Genomic DNA, 19,810 nt, shown 5'->3' on the forward strand with positions numbered 1-19,810 from the left:
TCACGCTGCGCCGCCCCAGACAAACAACCTAATCTGCATACGTTTATCGAGTCCTCTTTTCACCTTATCTGCCACGGGACTTACGAGAACTTTATTTCCGTTAAGCCTGGCCGTTCTCCTGCATATCAACGTGCTACGCCAAACGCCCTGAGCAGATTGGTCGATAATGCCAAGCCGGGTCGGCTTAATGGGCGGATGACAGCGTGTTTTTAGCGTTTGCATTTCCCCTGAACATTGTAAAACAGTTTTATCGTATGATTTTTTATGAATATCTAAAAGAAATTAAAACCAAGTTTATTGGAGAAAGCAGTTGTTCAATATTCTTGTAGATAATCTTATCTGCATGTGTACTTGCTAGTAACGTTTGTGCATGCCTGGGAATTTTGGTCTACATATATTTTCTACCCTGACCCAGGATTGCTATTCGCACCATGGGGCTCCTGTTTCTTTACATAACAGTAGTCACTATTGTCATTGTCGAAGATGGTATTTTTTTAATGAGAGGTCGTCATTGTTGAGATTTTCAAATTATTTTTAGTTTTGTTGTCGGCAGTTCTGAGGAGGACTTCTTTGTGCACACTCAAGGCCTGGAAGAAGGAGTGGTGGATTCAAACCTTGCAGTTTCTGAGAAAAATGTTCCTCTTTTCTCATTTCAGGAACTGTCTCCGACAGACTCATGGTGGGTATTTTAGGCTTTCTAGAGTTCTCTTAAGTCCCCATGTCACGCAACCTTTCCCTTTTATGTGATCTCTTTCTGAGGGGATGAAGAGTAACCCTGGGCGTAGTTCGCGAAGTAGCGCTACGCGTAGGTACGCGAAGTGCACTTCGCACTACGCGAGCTACAAGTAGCACTGTGCGAACTGCGTAGTACCCTGTTCGCACTGTGCAAGTGGAGAAGTGTGGCTCACTGGTTAGAGGAGGCAGACCCGGACGCTGAGATCAGACCCGGGACCAGGGTTCAATTCCCGACGCGGCAGGGTCTTGAGCCCAAAATGTCCACGGACTCGGTAATTCTCGCTTCGGTGCTACTCGAATCACAGGTTCACACTCTGCAACTCTGGGCAATAGCTTGCTTAATCTCCACTACGGCCCCCCGTGGCGGGATGCCTGGCTTTCCCCTTGGGGATACCCAGTAGGGGCTATCTCACAGGAAAAAACCAGGACGGGTTCCCAATGCAAAGCACTTTGAGACCTGGCGTTGATATTGCGCTATATAAAAACCCATCCATCCTAAACTACCCCCACTCTGCACCTCACAAAGTAGACTGACAGTTTAGCTTATTCACATAAATACTGATGTCTGTTGAGGCAATCAAATCCAGAAGCAAAACTCCAACTCTGCTACATGAGCAATGGTAATGGGCTGCCCTTTCACCACTCAGCATAGTAAGAGATAGTGTTACAAAGACAATGACACTGGTCAAATTCCTCAATAGTTTATATCAACATCATCAACACATCATGACATCAGATGCATCTATCTGTCTCTCCTCACAACCACAAACTGATCAACAATTTAACAGTGAAAGGGAAAAAACAGAATCAACCAAATAATAAGTAGGAGAGGTTAGAAGCAAGGAAGACAAAAATGAAATGCCTGTGCTTTGAACCTCCCAGGTGCTACGTTGTAACAAATACTCTGACTTATATAGATATTTTCTTTTGTTTTGGTAACTGGTTCCAGGTTTTCCTTACCGCGTCTGATTCTCCCATTCAAAACTGTGTGCTCATTGGTTTAGGGGAGTCAATGGTTATTTTTAGGAGGAATCACATTTTGAAATTCACTTAAGTTTTTTTAAATTAAAATTCTAAACTTCATTTTGGAAAAAAAAAAGTTTGATTGGGTGAGATGAATTTTGGTTTTGGAAACTGGTAGGGTTGGCTAGCATCCGCGGGTGTTTGGAAGATTATAAAAGTGATTGCTCTCTATTTCTTTACAAGGTTCCCAAACCAGACGTTCCTGGTCACAAACCACAAAGAAATGGCATTACATGGTCACAGCTTCAGCAGGAATGATGCTACAACCTCCCTAGCTCATATAAAGGAGCCAGGGTCTCAAACCTGGCTCCTGAGTTTGTGAAACAGGACTGTGACAATAATGGAGATAAAAATAGTTCATGAATCTTTGGTACAAAGCGAATATGGTTCACTAAATGGACATCAGTTGTTCATAAAGCAAAATAGGATTACTGTCACTTAAGGGCCATAAACTAGAAAACTGAGGACACGAACCAGAAACATCACCACATGGTTCACAAAACATGCAATTTATTTTTACAAAAACATGATTTTGAAACTTAAAACAAGTACCAAAAAACAAAGAAATTACCTAATGATGGTTATGAGCACTACTGGAACCTTACAACATCCATGCTGAAAATAGAAAGCAGCAACACATATAACAGTGTTCGGGTGTGAGTAGACTGATACCCATAATAAGTTTGTGTTTGTTTTCTCTTTTTATACCTCCTAGTATGTATTGTTAACATGTTTTATGCAATATCTCATATGTGTCTAGTGGCTTAGTAGACCATTGCAACCACTCCAGAAACATGGGTTTGACTCCATGGCTGCAGGTTCAAACCCAGTGGGTCCACTCAGCCTTTCAACCTACTGAGGTCAACCAAATGCACAACACTGGTTAGGTAACAATAAAACAGCTGTTAGTCAGCATCGTGATACACCAAGGTGTAAATATGCACTTTACAAATATGTGTGTTGTTATGTTAGCTGCTATAGAAGATTTGAAGAGGGGCACTGAAGCCTTTACTTACCTTTCTGGGGGGCTTGGAGAATAACAACATCCACGTCCTCTGCACCGTTCTGGTCCTCTCTGAAGACAGTGAGCAGCTCGCTCATGCGCACAATGTCCTGTATCTGGAAAATAATGTGAGCATCTTGTGATAATCCTTAATATGCACGCTGTCATAGACAGAGGAAACAGTCTTTATGGCTTTATGACTCACGCATGAGGAAGGGTGGCACAGATGAACACCCCTCCTCATCTTGCTGGAGCAGCAAGGTGGCACCTGTTATGTTAAGTATATTTGTATAACAAGCTAATTACCCTTGAGGGTAACCAAGCACTTCATAGATGCATAGGTAGTGGTCTTCCAGGAGATGATTTGAAAGCCAGGTCGTCAGCTTCTTGTGGAACTCAAGAAGTGATGAGCAAGCTCTGATGTTTTTATGTATCCAGGGTACGGTATGTATGCTAGAGAGAGTTTGGCTTTTTGGAAGTGCCTGGGAAAAAATGAAAGTGTATGCAGCGGTTGAGGTAAGCAGGCTTATGTGTTATAATACTTTAAATGTGTGTGTGCGGATTTCAAATTGAGTATGATTGTTTATAGGGACCCTGTGAAGCTGCTTGCGATGGGGTGTGGTGTGAAGTACGTGCAACATGGTAGCTTGAGGACAAGTCTAGCTGCAGTATTTTGGATGTTTTTTACAGCATCTAAAGTATGTGGAATCACATTTCCTCCTGAGGCGGAAGCCGGGAGCCCGTATTGCGTTTTTTTAAATCATTGTGTGCCACGAATACTTTGTTTATTTTAAATAATTGCACTCACTTGGTCCCTGGCACCTTCAGGACTTAACCCCTGAATCTGACCGCGCAGCGGATCTAGCGCTGCAGCGGAATCGCCAAACTGAAAACAATCTTGCCGCCATTGACGGCGTACTGAGAGGCCACGCCCACTTCGAGGCCACGCCCCCCGCCTACCGGTATAAGACGCTGACTGCGAGCGTTTTCTACGCAGATCCACATTTCCTCCTGAGGCGGAAGCCGGGAGCCCGTATTGCATTTTTTTAAATCATTGTGTGCCACGAATACTTTGTTTATTTTAAATAATTGCACTCACTTGGTCCATGGCACCTTCAGGACTTAACCCCTGAATCTGACCGCACAGCGGATCTAGCGCTGCAGCGGAATCGTCAAACTGAAAACAATCTTGCCGCCATTGACGGCGTGCTGCGAGGCCACGCCCACTTCGAGGCCACGTCCCCCGCCTACCGGTATAAGATGCTGACTGCGAGCGTTTTCTACCCAGATCCACATTTCCTCCTGAGGCGGAAGCCGGGAGGCCGTATTGCATTTTTTTAAATCATTGTGTGTCACGAATACTTTGTTTATTTTAAATAATTGCACTCACTTGGTCCCTGGCACCTTCAGGACTTAACCCCTGAATGTGACCGCGCAGAGGATCTAGCGCTGCAGCGGAATCGCCAAACTGAAAACAATCTTGCTGCCATTGACGGCGTACTGAGAGGCCATGCCCACTTCGAGGCCACGCCCCCCGCCTACCGTTATAAGACGCTGACTGCGAACGTTTTCTACCCAGATCCACATTTCCTCCTGAGGCGGAAGCCGGGAGCCCGTATTGCATTTTTTTAAATCATTGTGTGTCACGAATACTTTGTTTATTTTAAATAATTGCACTCACTTGGTCCCTGGCACCTTCAGGACTTAACCCCTGAATCTGACCGCGCAGCGGATCTAGCGCTGCAGCGGAATCGCCAAACTGAAAACAATCTTGCCGCCATTGACGGCGTGCTGCGAGGCCACGCCCACTTCGAGGCCACACCCCCCGCCTATTTTCACTCCCTGATATTATGTGCATTCACCGGACGCGCAGCGGACGCGCCGTTTGCGCGCCGAAGGCGCGCCTAAGGCAAGCCCGTCTACGCCCGTCATCGCCAAGACATCGCCTCCTGCCAGTCCCCCTGGTCGGACTCCTCGGGTACCCCTTCATTACGATAGAGAACACCTCCTTGCCTTGAACCCTGGGCGGAGCTGTGTTGACATTACAGGTACTCTTGGCAACACGCGCCTCCAATGTAAGTCCTGCCACTTTACTACTACTAGCCCCCGTCGTACTCAAGAGATACGAAACTCGCCTACACTTACCCCCCTCACGAGCCTTCAACTCAATGTCAGGTCTCTCACCAAACATCACCTTGAGGTTAACTCTCTCATACTTGATGAGAACCCTGACATCCTCTTCCTCTGTGAAACTTGGCTACGGGATGGCACGTCTGCCATACCCAACCTCACGCTTCCAGACGACTACCACATGTCGACTCTAAATCGAGATGCGAGAGGCGGAGGAATTGCTGTTATTTACAAAAAGCAATTTTCTTTTTATACACATACCACCTCACCTATTTAAACATATACTAACACATACTTTCACTCTAATACTATAACTAATACAAGCACACACTGGTCCATACAGACACTCTCACGATCACTCACTCTCACATATAGTCATTTATACAGTCCAACCCTCACATATACTGCCTTTGACATATGCAGTTACTCACACATGTACCACTGAGGCATCCATTCACTCACCAAGACATCCATACACAAACTCACCCAGCCATACAGCCGTTCACAGATACAGACTTGAACACATATACGCAGTAAATTATCCACTCACACATTTATGTAGAGTCACACCCCCCACCCACGCACACAGACACGCAGGCCCCCATACAGATACTCAAACAATCAATAGCCTATATAGATCCTCATTTAGCTGCTAACCAAACCATGCAACCACTTACACACCATCTGACAACCTAAACTGTGTGATTTTCTGTATCAATTGTTAACACATGCATTAAGTAAGACACAATTTAATCACTCACTTATACAGTTAGTCACACACCTACTTAATTATGCATCATGACTCTTATACAGTCATTCATTCTTCAATACACCTTGGCATATGTATATATATATTCACTGAAAAAACCATAGGTTATAGACCATATATAGTTAGGAATTAGCATTTAAAAAACCTTATTTTACTCACACAAAACCATTGAAATTCCATATATAGTTAGTTGCACTAACTATATATTGCGCACCCGCAATCCACTGCTGATGATGTCACATATTACATCATTCATGACATGGTCAGTGACATCACTGATGACATCACTGATGACATCTCAAATGACATCACTGATGACATCACTGATGACAACATCCAGTGACTATGTTTCTGTAAAGTTAAAATATGTCTTACATATTGAAGAATGAGTGGATGTAAAAGTGTCTGGACGAAGGATTTAGTAGGTGCATGACTGAATGTATGAGTGAGTGATTAAATGTGTCTCACTGAGTGCATGGGTTAGTGACTAAACTGTCTTAATTTGTGCATCATTATGTCTGTTGTTCTGTAAACTGCTGCATGTGTTGATCAGTAGCTATATGAGTAACTATATGGGTTATTGATTGATTGCCCAAGTATTTGCATGGGAGACTGAGTGTGTGTGTGGCTGGCTGGGAGGTGTGTGACTCTGTACAGATCAATGTGTACTTGTATCAATGATTGTATAAGAGAGTAAGTATGTGTTAGTATATGGTTGAAAACGTAAGGTGCTCTATGTTTAACTGTATAGAGTAGAAAATGGAAGTGTGATTGATTCTTTACAGGACTGACTAGGTGTGTGAGTAACTCCATGGATGAGTGGCAGAGTGTGAGTGTCTGTATAGGTGTATGAGTGCATATGATAGTGTTCTAAACATGAGTGATTCTATGTATGAATGATTGTATGGGTGAATGAGTGAATGTGTGTGTAGACGTAGGAATCAGTGAGTACGTATGTAGTAACTAGTATTGGTGTGTCAATGGTTTCAAAAATTATACTCTGTTTTTAACACTGGGTGAAACAGAGGTTATATTAAAATGTGAGGAGATGCATTGTATTGTCACATGAATGATATCATCAGTGATGTGGTCATTGATGTCAAATGAGATGTCATCAGTGATGTCATCAGTGATGTCATTTGAGATGTCATCAGTGATGTCATCAGTGATGTCACTGACCATGTCATGAATGATGTAATATGTGACATCATCAGCAGTGGATTGCGGGTGCGCAATATATAGTTAGTGCAACTAACTATATATGGAATTTCAATGGTTTTGTGTGAGTAAAATAAGGTTTTTTAAATGCTAATTCCTAACTATATATGGTCTATAACCTATGGTTTTTTCAGTGAATTTTCAAGGTTTTGTAAATGCTAATTCCTAACTATATATGGTCTATAACCTATGGTTTTTTCTGTGAATTTCATTGGTTTTTTAACAGCTAATATCTGTAGCTGTAAAATGTATTCTTCTTTAAATCCAAAAATATATTTTATATGTTTATGAATAATTTTTTTTTAAAATATTTTTTTTTCTTCGTTCCCGCTTCGCGAATCGGGAAGCTTCCCGTTAGCTGACCTTGATGCCGCGAAATAGACCGCGAGCCGGTAAACGTTTCTTTACCGCAAGTGCCGCGTTAGAAAACAACATCGTGACGCCTCCCGTCCGCATGACGTTTCACGTTGTCGCGTGATACGTCATATGACGTGCTACGTTAGCGAACTGGTACGCGAAGCGAGTCGCAAAGCGCAGGTTTCTGGAAGCAAACCGGGAGGCCCTGCAAAGCGCTTAACGTAAACACAGCAAGTCATGTGACTTGGTAATAACACTTTTCATTGGTTCATTTCACTTTTGGTTTCCTAATGATGTAAGACTAGGTCATATAATCTAAAATGAACACTTTTGATTGGTTGAGAACTCTTGTTTTTCCCAAATGATGAAAATCCCTCCTTCTTTCCTCACTCTGACTTTCATCATTGTGAGAGAAAGACCCTTTGTGATCACTGAGCAATGGCTTCTTTAGTAGCTTCAGCTGGTGCTTCCCCACCACCTCCACCACATCCAAGGAAGAGTGGACCACCTGCTCAAGTTGTAATTCAACAAGAAGAAGAAGAAGAGGAACAGGAGGACGAGCACGAAGAGAGGCAGTTTTTGCCTGAGCAGCCCAAGACGTCTCACCGGAAAGAAAACTTCATTTGGCAATTTTTTAAAATTCCCAAAGGTCAGAAAAAAGTAAATGCAAGATACGTAACTTGCCTTATATGTCAAGATAGACTGTCCAGAGGGACCGACAAAAAATACAGTTTCGGAAACTACACAATGCATCGCCATATGACTAGGTGGCATCCTAACAACTACAGTGCTGCACAGTTTCGGAACGACCTAGATAATCTCCCTATTATGGCCAGAAGATCTGTTGTACCGGAAGTAACGGGACCAGAGGGCAGGGAGATGGTGCCAAATATACAAATGAGATTTGGTGAAGTAAAACACACCTGCGTATTTTGCGATGGATTCATTTCCTACGGAGAAAGAAGCATCACTCTGATCAACAGAGCTATTGACTATCATATGCAAGTTTGTCCGAAACGCCCAAAATAATAAATACTTCTTTTTTTTGTTTTGTTGCTCCTGTTGAGCCCTTTACAATGAATCGTTTTCATTGCCCCCTCCAAGAAAAACCCAAAAAAATATAAAACTGTTCCGAAAAATTCAAAAACAGTAAAAAAATGTTCAGAAAAATAAAAAAAAAAGTTCTTTTCAGAACTACCTCCCCGTTATTAAAAAATTGGTACAATATTTGGAACTGTGCCAACCTCTATTTCTCTTAGTTCGCTTCCTAGTTCGCTCGCTGGTACGCGAACTGGAAGCGAACCAAAAACAGTAAGTATAAGGGAAGGAAACACACACTTATGTTAAAAGAAAGACAGCTATAGGGGAGTAAACTAGAGATACTATTACCCATAATCCACTACTGATGATGTCACATATTACATCATTCATGACATGCTCAGTGACATCATCAGCAGAGGATTGCGGGTTTTTTGGCAACATGCCTTATCCACGGTTTAATAACGCTGCCTTTTGCTTTATATAAGTTTTCAAATTGTATGAAATATATACCAATAGGTCTTTATGAACCTTTAGGTAGTGCTTTTGTTCATGAGGTCTGGTCGCTTCCATACACATACAGATGTTTCAAAGATGATCAAGAAGTTTATCTGAATGGAGAGGAATGCACTGAGACGCCAGATCATTCACTAATGTGTAGGCACATACAGTTACACGATTCATGCAACAAACACCGACCAAATATGGCTTGCGTGTTGCAAGGCACGCCAGTTCCTGCTATCATCCCCACGTTCAAGTTGTTGGAAAATGGTAGTTATTTGATGCTCAATAATGAAGATTGTTCTGAGTTAATTAAAAAGTATTCCTTTTATCGTAACAGTAAGTGAACGGGTTATTTGCTGCAGAAATGTTCTATTTCCTCCCACACATGAACATAGGGAGTTTTCAATCTGGCCACAAATAGCAACCTTGGGACACGTTTCAACGGCATGACAAGAATAAGAGCTCTTTTGTCTCAGAGAGAGGTGGCCTTGAGTTCGGCCCGTGAAACTTTCGTACTTCACATAGCGAACACCCGTACACAGGTTTGCCTTTCAATTTCAGCAACATGTTTCCGACTATCTTTAACGCATCCTCCACAAAATCCCTGGCACACTTTTTTAAAGTTGTTACCAGTGGTCTCGTGACTTCATTTGAGAAAATCTTTGGAGTCATCCCTGCTCCCTTTCATTCCATTTTCTCCACTCTGGTTCGTGGATTGCATTTTTACTTGCATTACCAGCGGACGCTCTTGTGCTTTTTTACATTTTTAAATATGGATGTCCCTCCTATGCAACCTCCGACCCTGCAGCTGCTGACACTGTTCCGCAATCGCATGCTAGAATATTATGGCACAATGCCGTTGGCGATATTAAGCACGGCATATGGATTATCTTTTCGGTTCTCCTACTTCACCTGTGTCCAGCCTGTATTTCACTGCCTGACCTGTGATTTCGATTGGGCCATTGATTTGTGTCTCTGCGGACCGGTTTCTCCTGACGTCGACTTTAATCAGCTGATGACTCCTATCATTACTCACGAGTTGATTTGTCCTGGCGAAAGGATTATGGCTGTGGCATTGATGCATGGACTACTTGGTCCCTGGAATTTACTGGCGGCAGCACAGTCTTTCTTGGAACACAGCTTTCTTGAAAACCCACCGAGCTGTCCTCTGATGGTGATAGAGGATCCGGTGCTGGGAGAGCACGTATGTTCTTTTCCGCTTTTAAATTGGATGGCTGAACTGTTTTCGGATGAAGACGGTGACTTCCTATTGGAGGCTGTTGCAGCTTATTTTGCATACACAGTTATGTCATAGACCTTTTTCATGTTTGATATGCTGAGTACTAGCATTTCATTGACAATTCATTGACTTATTTGTCAAGTTTTTATTATTTACCTTGCCTATTGGCTTAAGACTCGATAAAGTACTTGGCTGTTTTATTTTTCTTTAGCATTGAATTTTCCTAGTTTTTAATGCTTTACCTTGCGGACCGTCCACATATAAACTTGCAATCTGCTCTCATGAGATGGCACTTCTATTATCTTATTCAGTTCGTTTCCGGATCATGAGGAGGTGTCATCTAGGTCCTGGATATCTTTACACCGTGTTAAGTTAGCATGGGCTCATTACCGGTTTAAACGCCATTTTTCCTTTTTTGCAACTTCTGCACACGACACTTAGTTGTTGCTTTAGCTTTCCACCTAGTAGTTCATCGTGGTTTACATGAGAATAATATGTTATTGGTCTACTATCTGCTTTACTTGTTAAACTATATCTGTACAGCGAGTGCTAAAGTTTCAAGAACAACACGATACAGAATTGTTATGAGGTCTGATCTCCACGACTTCATACTCATAACATAAGTGCAACTTCTGCCAATTCTGGGCATGAGGCGGGTTTTATATTGCTTTGCCGAACACACATACACAACAGTTGATGCGGTTCACATGAAGAGAGAGCTGGTGTATGCTGATGTGATTCCTTCAAATCTAAGACACTAAAGTATGGACACGCCCTAAACCAACACAAAGAGACCTTCTTAGCAAATAATATAATATGTGTATTAGGGAGGGTGAGATATAAGCAGCCGCGGGCCGTGGAGGGAGTTACGATGGGGCAGGGAGGCGGGGAGGGGGAGAAGCAGGGTGGAGCCCTCTCTACCTTGCCCCTCCCCCTCCCCGCCTCCCTGCCCCACCGTAACTCCCTCCACGGCCCGCGGCTGCTTATAAGTGTTGCTAACTCTTATTCATTTACAGCATGTTAACATACTGTCACCATTCGCTTTTTATGTACTAGTAACTATGCTGGTAATTTTGCTACTGATAATATGTGTACTTGTATTCTCCACCCTGCTTCTCCCCCTCCCCGCCTCCCTGCCTCACCGTAACTCCCTCCACGGCCCGCGGCTGCTTATAAGTGTTGCTAACTCTTATTCATTTACAGCATGTTAACATACTATCACCATTCACTTTTTATGTACTAGTAACTATGCTGGTAATTTTGCTACTGATAATATGTGTACTTTTATTATCTAAGGTACTACGCCTGAGAAGACGGCATTAGTAAATAAACATTTCAAATACACATGTGTTCTTCTTAACTCCATGTTCTGGTTTCTAAGAAATATATAACGACCGACTGTTCATGAGTTCCACGTATCCTGAGGTACTATAAGTTCATATTCTGGATTGTCTAAACATTGAGAGTTTGTTATATCCAATGTGACACTGTACCTAGCTTGCTAAATAGTTTTTGATTACTAACGTGAGTTTTGGGACACCCTAATTCGCCGAGGTTCCAATCCTCTGTCCACAGTTCTGTGTGAGAACAGAAACCCTGCGACAGGGGCACCCCCGACCCTTGCTGGAGCTTCATCACACTTGCGATACAACTCCAGCAATGCGCCACCTTTACGGCACAGATACATCACGCATCTGTGCTGTTTTTGCCCCATGATGCGCCGCATTGTAAATGCAGCACACCATAGGTGACGGAACAGCGGCACAGAATGACTAACACATCCCTGGTGATGCGCCAGTCATCATAAATCTATCCCTATGCTTCTTATCTTGTTAGAGATGAACCGCCATATGTATCATAAAAGTTATTTGCATTTCCTAAATAGCGAACTTTAAGGAATAAATAGCGATTCTTTACCATTCCTAGTTTGCGATGAGCTATTTGCTAATTAGCCGAATGTAGCCCAATGAAGCCCAATGTAGCCCAATGTAGCCCAAAGATGGCCGCCAGACACACAAAAAAACAAATGTAGCCCAAATATCAGCCAGATGTAGCCCAACTATAGCCCAGTGACAGAATGACCAATCAGCTTCGCAAACCTCCGTTACGCGAAGCGGAGCGCTGTTACAGATATATATCTTTTTTTGAACGTTAATTTCTCAAAATCCACTGGAGCACATATATTGAGACCTAGCAAAGGCACATCGGGCTACCAGTCCCTAATATTTTGCCAAGTTTCGTGCAAATCCATTCAGCCGTTCAATTATTATTTTTATTATTTTTTTTTGCCCCGCGGGGCCCTTTTAAAACCTCCACATCAAACCTAGGGGGTCAGCGAGGATCTACTATGCCCCCTTATAGTTATTTCCCCCTTTGTTTTGACCTCCTCTTGTCTCTCGATCCTACCGAGAGACAAGATGGCGGCCGCTACGGACTGTTTGGAATGTTGACAGACGCCGGAGAACCAATCAGCTTCGCTTCACAAAGCTCCGTTGCGCGAAAAGTCCGCGAACCAGAGCGCTAACCGGTCCGCTGTTACAGATATATATCTTTTTTTAAACGTTAATTTCTCAAAATCCACTGGAGCACATATATTGAGACCTACAAAAGGCACATCGGGCTACCAGTCCCTACAATTTTGCCAAGTTTCGTGCAAATCCATTCAGCCGTTCGGGCTAAAAGTGAGGCCAACCGCCCTATGGAAAACTCAATGTTAAAAACACGTTTTGGGACCCCCCTTTTTTCTCGGCCCCCACTGGACGAACCCCCCCCAAATTTTCAAGGGCTGCTCAGAAACAAAATGTGCCATTTTCCTGAAAATTTCAGCCGATTCCGTCCACAAACGCCAAAGTTATTAGACATAGAATTTTCAAAAAACCCATAGAGAAAAAATCCTAACTATATATACCTACTGGCGACCGCCAGTAGGTAATATATATATATATATAACATATTTACATTTTCAAGCAACACATAGTCACTGGATGATCTCATCAGCGATGTCATTTGAGGTGTCATCAGTGATGTCATCATTGATGTCACTGACCATGTCATGAATGATGTAATATGTGACGTCATCAGCAGTGCATTGCGGGGGCACGAGTTATAGATAGCTGAACTAACTATAACAGGGGAATATCCATCATTTTGTATGTGTGAAATGTCCAACTAACAATAACGTCCCTGAAACGTGTTTTTTCAGTGAATATATATATATATATATATATATATTTCACTCATACAAAATGATATATATATATATATATATATATATATATATATATATATATATATATATTCACTGAAAACACCATAGGTTTCAGGGCTGTTATAGTTAGCTTGACATTTCACTTGTACAAAACCATTGAAATTCCTCCGTTATAGTTAGTTGTACTAACTGTAACTCGCGCTCCTGCAATGTCACATATTACATCATTCATGACATGGACATATAAATATATATATATTCACTGAAAAAAACATGGGTTTCAGGGCTGTTATAGTTAGCTGGACATTTCACTTGTACAAAACCATTGAAATTCCTCTGTTATACTTAGTTGTACTAACTGTAACTCGTGCGCCTGCAATGTCACATATTACATCATTCATGACATGGTCAGTGACATCACTGATGACATTTCAAATAACATCACTGATGACATCATCCAGTGAATGTGGTTTGCTTCCAAATTTAAATAACTATTATATATATATAGGAATCTGCATTGAAGACTGAGTAAATGTAAACGTGTCTGGATGGAGAATTTAGTAACACTGTAATTGACTGTCTAAGTCACTAATTTAAAGTGTCTCACTAAATATATGGAATAGTGATTTACCTGTGTGAATATCTGTATCACTCTGTCTCTTGTTGTGTAAACTATTTCATAAGTTGATTACTAGCTATGTGAAACTTTATATTAGTTGTTAATTAGTTAAGTGAGTATTTGTATGAGTCAGTGAATGTGTGTGTAGTTGGGTGGAAGGTGTGTCACTGTCTAAAGATGTGTAAATAGTTGATTTAGTAAGTATATGAGGTTAACACTTCATTCATTATTTGCAGAGTGCAGTACCAAACTAAGTATAACGTCCCTCAAACCTACATAATATCCCTTTAGTATCCTTCTTTTAAGAACTTCTTTTATATTAGTTATAAGTTTAGTATAATAACCAAATTCATCCTCCAACTACAAACGCACACTGAATGCCAGTCTACTCCACGGACAGCACAGCTCACAATTTGAACTATAATGTCCCTAAAACCTACATATTTCGACAATGTATTCCATACATGATTTGTCTTTTATTAGAATAGTGATTACAGATGATGCAGTCCAATAGGCAACAGACAATGCTTCCAGTGCAGCCCGTTCAGACCACGCATCATCGCAGGGTGAGCACACGCTGAGCACCAGACGTACCACTAACTCAGTGCATCATAAATAATTGCCACGTGCCCTTATTAAGACAAAATTCAGTAGGCAAAAGACATTGTTACCAGTGCGGCCTGCCTGGACCACGCATCATCGCAGGCTCCACACAAACCGCCCCTACCTCAGTGCACCACAACTCATGAACCCTTTACGATAGAATCTTCTGTGTATTATTTCACATGTAGTGCTCCTACCTTTGTACGGCAAAAGTCATAAACCGTTTATGATGGAATATCTGTATATGATGATGATTACTATTGTACTTGTTACCAACAGCAACGTAATAAAATTTAGTCAAGCGCACGTGCCCGTACCCACTTCAACTATCTATCCGTGTCTGTGTATTCATTATGTTTGTAAAATGCTGCTCCTGGGCCCTACCACATTACATTGTGCTGTAAACAGCGTATGCAACCATCTTACCTCTGGCAATAAGAAAAACTTCGGTTATATAACTTTTTCTCGCTAATTCTCCAAATACGAACGTGGAAACTGGATCATTAGAGTACTGCAAGCAAAGTATATAGTAAATTTATAAGTGTCTGCGATTGCTCGAGTTTTTTTTTTTTTTTAGCATATTCATATAGCGCGAAGTCGACCCAAAACGAATTACAGTACATTTTCAGGGACGCGCAGATTACGTGATTTGTCTACAATAACAGGATGTGGACGGGACTCCGAGGCACGAACACTGATTTCCAGCACCAAGTTCGACAGTTTACCTGAATAACCACATAAGTATATATATTAGCTGCCCTTCATGTACCAAAAACTGCAACCTAAAGCTTTCATATCCCTGTATTGCTACAGCTACAACACTCCACTGAATGCACAACAAACATTCATATTCGCAGAAATGCATCATGTCCACCATCTGTTATGTGTGAAACTATGGATGAATATAGGGTCAGTGATACCCCATACCTTCCATGTTGTGGGACTTCACAGACATAGTGACACATTTGCAATTAAGATCCTGGTGACAGTAGAACTACAACACGGACACCCAAATCAGTTGATTTCTCAAATAGCTCACAACGGGGCAACGCCCATACCTCCAGAGTCATTGTTCACAGCTTCGCGCAGCACTGGCATACGTTAGGCCAGCCCACTCCGCTTGCGCTAACAGGAAAACACAAAAATGCTACATGGCCCAGATTTTCATTGTAGTGATCTGCTAGTTGCAGGTCTAGTTGTCAGAACGGCACACACACTCCCTCATGGCTGGTATACACCCACACCACACCCATCCAGCACAGGCGTCACAGGACACGTGACCCTACCAATAAAAAAGATTGGGCGCATGTGATCTACAACATTTTAGAGTTGCTCCCATCTCAAGCCCTATGGTTGCCCGTCCTGGGGGTTCGGATGCCTCATTTAGGCATGAACCACCGAGCACGGGGGTCCATCACTACGTGCGTGGCCTCTTTGGTCACTGAGTTAGTGGTACCGCAAAGACTTATAGGGTGAGCAACCTGCGATGATGATCGGTGCACGAGTATGTCCTTAGCTATAGTGATATCAAGACTCAGCACCATATGTGAGAATTCTTGGAGCAAAGTGGGACTGCATGATGTAGAAGGTGCCGTCAGTAAAAAAGGTGAGCAGTGAGGCCTGGGTGCGCACCGGAGGGAGAAGATGGGATGCAGCAGACTGGATACAAAAAGGCGACGCATCGATTTAGGCGTACGCAGTCCTATATTCCCTGTCTTATTGCATTTGGATTTGTTTTTCCAATAGCAGGAAAGTTTTTATAGTCGGTCAAATGTCCATCGCTCCCACATGTGTAGCAAAGTAGATGAGTATTTTTTTTTATATTTCCCCTTAAATGTACCATCTTATTTTGACAACCTTTTCTTTCTGAATTCATTAAAGACTCGGGCCTCCGTTGCTGTGCGCAGTACAGCTTGTGCCTTCGTTTTAGTGCACACCACTGCTCATGCAGCGCGAGACATTTTCTAAGTAAAAAAGCGGGGATATGAACCTAACCTACGAATCGCAGATGCTCGAGCGTGTCTGTTTCGTTCCGTGCTGCCCCATTGACCTTTGAATGAGACTTATTCTAAAAGACTGGATGCAATTGGCCAGAGGCGGGCGCATTGCTCAGCCCATTGCCTATTGGTGTCTATTATGCACTTGCTGCGCGTAATAGACTCCAATAGGACATGGGGTTTCAATTATCGTGCCCAGACACAGGCGTGATGATTGAAAACACATGTATGGCTGCGAACCACTTTGGGGGGGAGGTGTGTGAGAGGGTGATGTTATTCTACTCCACATTAAGATAGTGGCAATTACCAATCATAACATCTTTCTTCTACTATCTTTTAGATGTGGAGCTTCAGGGTGCACTATGGCACGTGGTGGGAACTACACCGGTGACAGAAAGGTGAGCTGTGAATAATCTTTTCAGTGTCACTCTCTCACTCTCTTTCTTTCTCTCTCCTTTCATGAACAAATGACGCACAAACGTATCTTCTTTTTTATCTAACAGGTTGTGCTTCACGAATTGGCGTTCCCCACCACTCCCCCAACACCACCAAAACTCAACGTCTGAGTAATTTGCGATGATGCGTGGCCATCCTAACAACGCCGGAGAAGGTTGCTGCAGCAAGTGGTGGACACTCTTTGAAACACGCCGGTGACACAAGGTGAGCAGAGAAGCTTCTTTCCACAGCAGCGAGAAGTCACCTCTGGGCGGTGAGTCTGGGTGCGCAGGAATGGGCACTCGTCTCCAGGCACTGGTAGTGGATGGGGTGCAACAGTCTGGGTGCTCAGTAATGAGAAGTTACTGCTGTGCAGGGGGAGTGCATGGGCTACAGCACCCTGGGAAGAAAAGAGCGCACAGACACCTCCTTGCAGTGGGAGCTGATGGAATACAGCAGGCTGATTGTGCATAGGCGTAACACAGAAAAATATGTCTGCATTTGTATGTACTCTGCAATTACTAATTGTATACTATCTTTCAGATCACTAAACTTGAGGGTGCACTATAACCCGGCACGTACTTGGACACACACCGGTGGCAAAAAGGTGAGCTGCGAAGATTTTCTCCAGGGTCAACACTCCCAAACCTGCTCCATCTCTTCCTTTCTCTCTCTCACACTTTCAATGCATTTCTTTCTCTCTTTCTCTCTCTCTCATTCTTTCTTTCTCTCTCTTCCTCTCTCTCACACTGTTTCTCTTTCCCTTTTCAAGTTATGAACACTGCTGTCCACAGTGCAGATTATAAATGAAGGCTGAATTCAAAGCTGTTCGCAGTATAGATCCAAAGCAGAATTCAAGTTGTAAGCTCTGCTAAAAGTATTGTTTGCAACAGGTAAGCAGAGCGGCCTAGGTGCACAAGGCCTCCAATTAAATGTGTTGCGAACAAATGATATTGTCCTGTATAATGATGTGACCCCTCACCTCATTCAGTCTCATCTCTGAATAATTTTAAAGACCCGCTGGAAGATACTGTAGATCTCAGCCAGCGGGCACTTACCTACCGACACCTCTTCGTGCGAGCCTGCGAGAGGGGTGGGTTGTATCAGGCCCAGGTGCGAATGACCAATATTGCCAAGTGTTATGTTATTTTGTGATCTTTCACCTCATTCAGTCACATCTCTGTCTCATTTTAAATACCATTTGTACCATAAGGTAGGCCTTAGCCTATGGGCAGCGCTGCCCTACAGACTCCTGTTGAGGGTGATTCTGCGGGAGGGGTGGGGTGCACTACCCTGAGTGTGCATGTGAGAAAAAGCGTTGTTGCCGTAAGTAAATATATAATCTCTCACCTCATTCAATCAGATCGATCTTATTTTAAGGACCTCCTGCACCGTAGTATAGACCTCAGCCAGCAACAAGCGCTGCTCTACAGACACATGGCGTGGCTTTAGAACACTGTAATTAGCTCCTTACTGAGTGTACATGCACACAGGCTCCCACCACTGCAAAACATGCACACATTAAGCTTTTAGCATACGCTCTATTCCTATGTATATAAACAGTAGCATGATATATTAATATTTAACCTTGGGTTTTCTCGTGCACTCCAACTCCTCTTTGAACCAGGGTTATCACTAACGAATGCTCGTACTTCAAAAACAAAGGATGCACTCGACTCCTATTTTCTATCGAGCTTAAAATAAAAACTCATTTACCTCCAAATGTTTCCACCAATAAATTACTTCTCTCTTTACAGAAATTAATTGACTGGCTGAAAGGGGCTGAGCGGAAACTCTCTCCTGCAATGATGACCTGAGCAGTCTAACACCTACCATTGCAGTATCAAGACACCGTTCCATTGTGAAGACCTGCTCTTCTATACAAATGTACCCCGGACTCAGAGCTTGCACTAACACGTCATGGGACACCAGTGGTGGCAGGTGAGCTATGAAGCCTCAGTGTTTAAGACCTACAATTGAGCACATTGCAAGGGAGGGACTGGGGTGCAACACTCTGGGTGCACAGGTGCATACAAGCGATTTTACAGTAAGTAGTAAAGTACGACTATATTATCAAACAACGACGATAACATTATCACCACATTAGCAACAGGAAACTGCTGCTAAAGTGACGATAAATGGTTGATAATATGCCCTTGTAAATTCCCATAGATTTCCAGGTTCACAACAAAATCTGAGCTTCTAGGAAAATTCACAACACCATATTATAAACCCCTTATTGCCGCTTTAGCGGCGGTTTGCTGCCGCTAAAACTGCTATGTTATCGCCCTTCCTTCATAATATGACCCAAAATATCTGGCTTCATGTATTTAACTTTAGGGACTTCTTAAACCACACTCTATATCGCAGATCCCTGTGTCCTAGACTAACAAGTGAAGAACAGTAAACACTAAGAACTGAGTACAATAGGCAGACGCTCTATCTCCTCCTGCCTCTCTACTTTTAACTCTAACTCCCCTTCTCACTTCCACCCACTACCCTCCCTTCCATTTTCACTATGATCTTTTAATTTGAAGTAGCTTTATTTACCTCTTCCACATAGCACACATACTTATATTTCATTTTTGTCTTGCAGGTTACCTATGCGGTTATCCCACGTTTTGTTTATTATACTGTTCTGCTAATGTTGCATTTCTATTTATTTATTTCTGTTTTAATAAAGAATAATAAAAAGTGAGTGTATAGGTCTTCTTTTTCTGACAACATTTGACTAATATTTAGTGTGATAATCATCTGTTTATAGAAGATTGTATAATGAATACTATTTAATATTACAGTGCACCTACAAAAAAATAATGTAAGTAACTCTTAGGCACATAAATCCAGAGTAATTATACAACTACAAGAGTTCTATGAGTGTATCACTTTATAACACCATAAGTACTGCCAGTGTGATTACATAACAAATAA

At 42.4% G+C, this 19,810-nt stretch overlaps 1 protein-coding gene across 4 annotated transcripts in view; it reads right to left on the minus strand.

The window, feature by feature from the left end:
* LOC144773622 (transient receptor potential cation channel subfamily M member 2-like) overlaps positions 1–19,810 on the minus strand; it is a 1,628,848-nt gene that overhangs the window by 1,236,739 nt on the left and 372,299 nt on the right. For all 4 annotated transcript variants that reach the window (XM_078658771.1, XM_078658770.1, XM_078658769.1 and 1 more), the window contains exon 11: positions 2,775–2,877. In XM_078658771.1, coding sequence (XP_078514897.1) covers positions 2,775–2,877 — 103 coding nt within the window. The remainder of the gene's footprint in view (positions 1–2,774; positions 2,878–19,810) is intronic.

Source organism: Lissotriton helveticus, chromosome 8 (assembly GCF_964261635.1).
Source record: "Lissotriton helveticus chromosome 8, aLisHel1.1, whole genome shotgun sequence".
Taxonomy (NCBI): Eukaryota; Metazoa; Chordata; class Amphibia; order Caudata; family Salamandridae; genus Lissotriton; species Lissotriton helveticus.